At 35.3% G+C, this 6,211-nt stretch overlaps 1 protein-coding gene across 1 annotated transcript in view; it reads right to left on the minus strand.

Moving 5' to 3' along the window:
* LOC129865547 (netrin receptor UNC5B-b-like) overlaps positions 1-1,486 on the minus strand; it is a 145,331-nt gene extending 143,845 nt beyond the window's left edge. Inside the window, exon 1 of the mRNA XM_055938421.1 lies at positions 608-1,486. Within this exon, the coding sequence (XP_055794396.1) occupies positions 608-698 (91 nt within the window). The 5' untranslated portion in view covers positions 699-1,486. The remainder of the gene's footprint in view (positions 1-607) is intronic.
* Between the last annotated feature and the right edge of the window lie 4,725 nt (positions 1,487-6,211).

Genomic DNA, 6,211 nt, shown 5'->3' on the forward strand with positions numbered 1-6,211 from the left:
ATCTTGTAAACGTGAATGTGACTGTGCCTTTCGTCTCTTTCTATTTGACCAGACATTTGCTTAGTTTTATTTACAGTCCAAGAGCTTTTCAAACGAAGTTGTTCCTCTTGCAACAGAAAATCGAAAATATTATCTTCAAAAACGGGGTATTTCCAAAATAATGTTTGTAGTGTCAACTAGAATGGTAGGGGTAACTAGAATATGTAAAAGTCTACAACACATATAATTCCATAAGAGGCCTAATCCCACAAGGATTTAATCATATTTGTTTATAAAATATGTGGAATTCATTGTCCACTGTGTTATGACAGTATTATAGCTTGTATATTGCTACATAGCGAAGAAAATACAAATAGTTAAATGATTGGGCTCACGCCGAGCGTGCGTGTTGATAGCTCTCGCTATCAGGACAGAGCAGGACAGGTAAACAAGGCAATCTTGTGTATAAAGTGTCGGAACTATATATGCTGCGCGTTTTATATAGCCTATGGGCCATAGGATTACAATGCATTTTTATGCTTGACAGTCATTTTCCCTTCCCAACACAGTCCAATAAAAGCTCCACATAGCCCGCGTTATAAAGGTAAAGTTAAAAAGCTGTCCTTACCAGCATCGGAGACGAGATATCCACTGGTGAGAACAAGGAGAACCAGTAGATGACCGAGTCCTTGGTCACGCTGCATCCGAACAGAGAGCATCTTTACCGGGCTACGCCACGGCGATACGTCCCAGGTGCTCTCGATGCCGTGGATGTCGCCCCTCCACTCTCTTCAATGTGTCCCTTAAAATATAGGCTACACGTAGTTTAGGTTACTGGAATAAATAAACCAACATGGAATAAACAAATAAAATCCTTTCTCCCTTGGAATAAAATAAACTTAAAATGTTATTTCTTGCTATGAGTTCCTCCAATACAGTAAATCTCAGAGAAGACCCCCCAAAACACCAATAACTCCGGATGAACAACATCAACAACTTGATGGAACAGTACTCCAGATATTATCGCGTCCAACTCCCGTCGTGTCCGGGTAAAAGGCGAACCATAGAAGAAGCGCTGACAGGGCAAGTCGGAAGAAAGTTTCGTATATCAGCCAGAGCTCCGTATATTTTAACATCTGACGCGGAATAATAATACAGAAATCACGTACGAAGACGAAAAATACTTGACTGATGCGCTCTCCTCTAGACCCAACTTGAGCACTAGCCAATTTCGCCCGTTAAATCCGTTAAAAAAAGTATCGACTGTTTCGGTCGTCTCGGTCCGCTGCTACTGCCAACGGTTATTAACTCCGAGCTCCAGCCCTTTCACGCTCCTCGCACTCTGTCCGTCCTCTCGGCTCAGTGGGTGTGCAAGGTGTAGGCTAAACATGAACGCCGATTAGAAATGCAAGCCTCCAATCTCCGATTCCCCAACTAGCCAATCATTGAACATCACCCTCCAAGAGTTGTGGATAATAAAGAAGTGAGGAGAAAGAGTAAAGCGAGTTGGAGCGAGAGGAGGAGAGAAGGAGGAGAGAGGAGGAGAGAAGGAGAGGAGGAGAGACGGAAAACATGGAATCGCACACGACCGACACATGGATTCAGTGAGTCATTGGGTGACTCTATTAGCCTAGCCCTAGTAGTTGACAAACTGATTTTGTGTGAAGGTCAGGCGCCTATGTAGAATATACCCCTGTCTTATCTTTATGTAGAATACCCCCTGTCTTATCTTTATGTAGAATACACACTGTCTTATCTTTATGTAGAATACCCCCTGTCTTATCTTTATGTAGAATACCCCCTGTCTTATCTTTATGTAGAATACCCCCTGTCTTATCTTTATGTAGAATACCACATGTCTTATCTTTATGTAGAATACCCCCTGTCTTATCTTTATGTAGAATACCCCCTGTCTTATCTTTATGTAGAATACCCCATGTCTTATCTTTATGTAGAATACCCCATGTCTTATCTTTATGTAGAATACCCCCTGTCTTATCTTTATGTAGAATACCCCCTGTCTTATCTTTATGTAGAATACCCCATGTCTTATCTCTATGTAGAATACCCCATGTCTTATCTCTATGTAGAATACCCCTGTCTTATCTTTATGTAGAATACCCCATGTCTTATCTTTATGTAGAATACCCCCTGTCTAATCTTTATGTAGAATACCCCCTGTCTTATCTCTATGTAGAATACCCCATGTCTTATCTCTATGTAGAATACCCCTGTCTTATCTTTATGTAGAATACCCCTGTCTTATCTTTATGTAGAATACCCCCTGTCTTATCTTTATGTAGAATACCCCCTGTCTTATCTTTATGTTGACCTAAACCATATTTAGAAGCACACTAACGTTGTGGCATGCACTACAAACTGGGGAGTCTGGGTAGCCAGGCAACAAACTGGGTGTGTCATGGAGAAAAGTCCTTTTCTCTTGCCTGCCTAGAGTAAACTCCCGTTCATTTAATAATACTACTTCCCTGTTGCCGCCACAAGAGAGCGCCGTTTCATACATGTTTCTGTCTCTGATGCAGAGAGCCAATAATCCCCCCGAGGCTCATTAATTTAAATGACATGACGTCTATGATGTGGTCACTGTGCTGTCAGTCCTGACTAGCTCCCTGGAGGGGACTGGGGAGAGGTGAACACAAGACCACAGGGCCAAATAAGGTTTGTGATGATGGCGTCCTTTTGTGACTGTCTGTCAGTCAGTGGTCCACTGGTTGGTTGTTGTTAAGAGAGAGCAGACACACACACACACGCGCACGCACACACACACACACACACACACACACACACACACACACACACACATACACACACACACACACACACACACACACACACACACACACACGCACGCACGCACGCACGCACGCACGCACGCACGCACGCACGCACGCACGCACACACACACACGCACACACAGTGCTAAACAGAGGGGAACTGGTAACATTGCCATGCCCTTGGACTGAGTGGACTTGCTTCATCCCAAATAACAATGTAAATGATGAAGCTTGTCCAGCAGTTAATGAGCATCAATCACACATCAGAGTGTTTGATTGGTGTGTGTAATCTATTATAATGTATTAATTCATATTGTATTGTTTTCTATTGTATTGTTTTGTTTGTCTTATATTGTACCGTGTATTGTATTGTAATGTATTGTGTATTATATTGTAATGTATTGTGTATTATATTGTAATGTATTGTGTATAATATTGTATTATGTAATATAATGTATTGTGTATTATATTGTATGGGGCATTATATTGTACTGTGTATTGTATTGTATATTATATTGTATTGTGTATTATATTGTAATGTATTGTGTATTATATTGTAATGTATTGTGTATTATATTGTATTATGTAATATAATGTATTGTGTATTATATTTTATGGGGAATTATATTGTATTGTGTATTATATTGTATTGTGTATATTATATTGTATTGTGTATTATATTGTAATGTATTGTGTATTATATTTTATGGGGAATCATATTGTATTGTGTGTTATATTGTATTGTGTATTATATTGTATTGTATTGTGTATTATAATGTAATTGTAATGTTGTCACGTTCCTGACCTTATTTCCTTTGTTTAGTCTTTGTTTAGTTGGTCAGGACGTGTGCTGGGTGGGTATATTCTATGTTTTCGGTATCATTGGTTTAGGTGTGTCTGATTGGCCTGATATGGTTCTCAATCAGAGGCAGGTGTTTTACGTTGTCTCTGATTGGGAACCATATTTAGGTAGGCTGTGTTCACTGTTGGTTTGTGGGTGATTGTTCCTGTTCATTGCGTTCTTTGTTTTCACTAGGTTCACATGTTCAGGTCTGTAGCGTCGTTGGTTTTCATTCTGTTTATTGTTTTGTTCGTGTTTATGAAGTGTTCCAATAAATATGGAAACGTACCACGCTGCGATTTGGTCCTCCTCTCTTCCACCTAACGACGAGCATTACAAATGTATTGTGTATTATATTGTAATGTATTGTGTATTATATTGTAATTGTAATGTATTGTGTATTATATTGTATTATGTAATATCATGTATTGTGTATTATATTGTATGGGGAATTATATTGTATTGTGTATTGTATTGTACTGTGTATTATATTGTATGGGGAATTATATTGTACCATGTATTGTATTATATTGTAATGTATTGTGTATTATATTGTGTTATGTAATATTGTGTATTATATTGTATGGGGAATTATATTGTATATTATATTGTATTGTGTATTATACTGTATTATGTATTATATTGTGTATTGTATTGTACTGTGTATTATATTGTAAGGGGAATTATATTGTACAGTATATTGTATTGTGTATTATATTGTAATATATTGTGTATTATATTGTAATGTATTGTGTATTATATTGTATTATGTAATATAATGTATTGTGTATTATATTGTATGGGGAATTATATTGTATTTTGTATTGTATATTTTATTGTATTGTGTATTATATTGTATTGTGTATTATATTGTATTGTGTATTATATTGTATTGTGTAGTATATTGTTTTGTGTCTTATATTGTACTGTGCATTATATTGTATGGGGAATTATATTGTATTGTGTGTGGTATATTATATTGTGTATTGTATTGTGTATTGTATTGTGTTTTATATTGTATGGGGAATTATATTGTATTGTGTATTATAATGTATTGTATTGTGTATTATATTATATTGTGTATTGTATTGTGTATTGTATTGTGCATTATATTGTATTGTATTGTGTATTATATTGGTTTGTGTATTATATTGTATTTTGTATTCTATTGTGTATTCTATTGTATTATATTGTGTATTGTATTGTGTATAATATTGTGTTGTATTGTGTGGTATATAGGATTGTGTATCATAATGTATTGTGTGGTGTATTATATTGTGTATTTTATTGTATTGTATTGTGTATTGTATTGTATTGTGTGTTATATTGTATTGGGTATTATCTTGTATTGTGTATTGTATTGTATTGTGCATTATATTGTATTGTATTGTGTTTTCAATTGTATTGTGTATTATATTGTATTGTATTGTGTATTATATTATATTGTGTATTGTATTGAGTATTATATTGTGTTGTAGTGTGTGTTATATATTATTGTGTATCATAATGTATTGTATTGTGTATTATATTGTGTATTTTATTGTATAGTGTATTGTATTGTATTGTGTGTTATATTGTATTGTGTATTGTATTGTATTGTGTATTCTATTGTATTGTATTGTGTATAATAATGTATTGTATTGTGTATGATATTGTATTGTGTATAATAATGTATTGTGTATTATATTATATTGTGTATTATATTGTATCGTGTCTTATATTGTACGGTGTATTGTATTGTGTATGATATTGTATTGTGTATAATAATGTATTGAAGTGTGTATTATATTGTATTGTGTATTGTATATTGTATTGTCTATTGTATTGTGATGTGTATTATATTGTATTGTGTAATGTATTGTGTATTGTATTTTATTGTTTGTTATATTGTATTGTGTCTGATATTGTATTGTGTATTATATTGTATTATATAGTGTTGTGTATTGTGTATTATACAACGGGTGGGTCTAATCCTGAATGTTGATTGGTTAAAACCACATTCCTGCCGGTGTCTATTCCACAAGTTACCACCGGCTAAATATATATGATGTTAAATGTCTATTTACTCTGTTCCATCTGACTGAACAATCCACTGTCTCATCAGCCCAGCCAGGCAATTTATAAACTTGATCTCCATTATAAAAAGCATCTAGACATTATGTCACATTTCTTTTAGACTAACATTTTGTTTACAACTGCATAGATTTGTATACACCTTCCTGTCTGTCTCTCCGACATTTGCAACATTGTTTCAATATTCAAATTCGATCTCCAGCTGTCGCGTAGTAATGAATGTCTCGGGAGTCGGGACGAGACAGAAAAGCAAGCAGCTATTCTCAGCCAGTTGAAATCACGAATCAGCATCATTTGTATTGATATTGATATTGATAAAGTACTATCAATAGAAAACAGGTAAACAGAATGAAGTGCAGCTAGTTTGCTGTCTTTCCAGCTTCAGTTTGAAGTGATTGTGTTACTGTAGATGTGTTGTTGGCTAGCTCCTCTGAACAACAGTGTCCTGACAAGAGAGTACATTTTCTATGCCAGGCAAAATCACGCCTCATTAACCTCTAACGCCTCCCTAACCCGGATCCGGGAT

Source organism: Salvelinus fontinalis, chromosome 1 (assembly GCF_029448725.1).
Source record: "Salvelinus fontinalis isolate EN_2023a chromosome 1, ASM2944872v1, whole genome shotgun sequence".
NCBI classification, from domain to species: Eukaryota; Metazoa; Chordata; class Actinopteri; order Salmoniformes; family Salmonidae; genus Salvelinus; species Salvelinus fontinalis.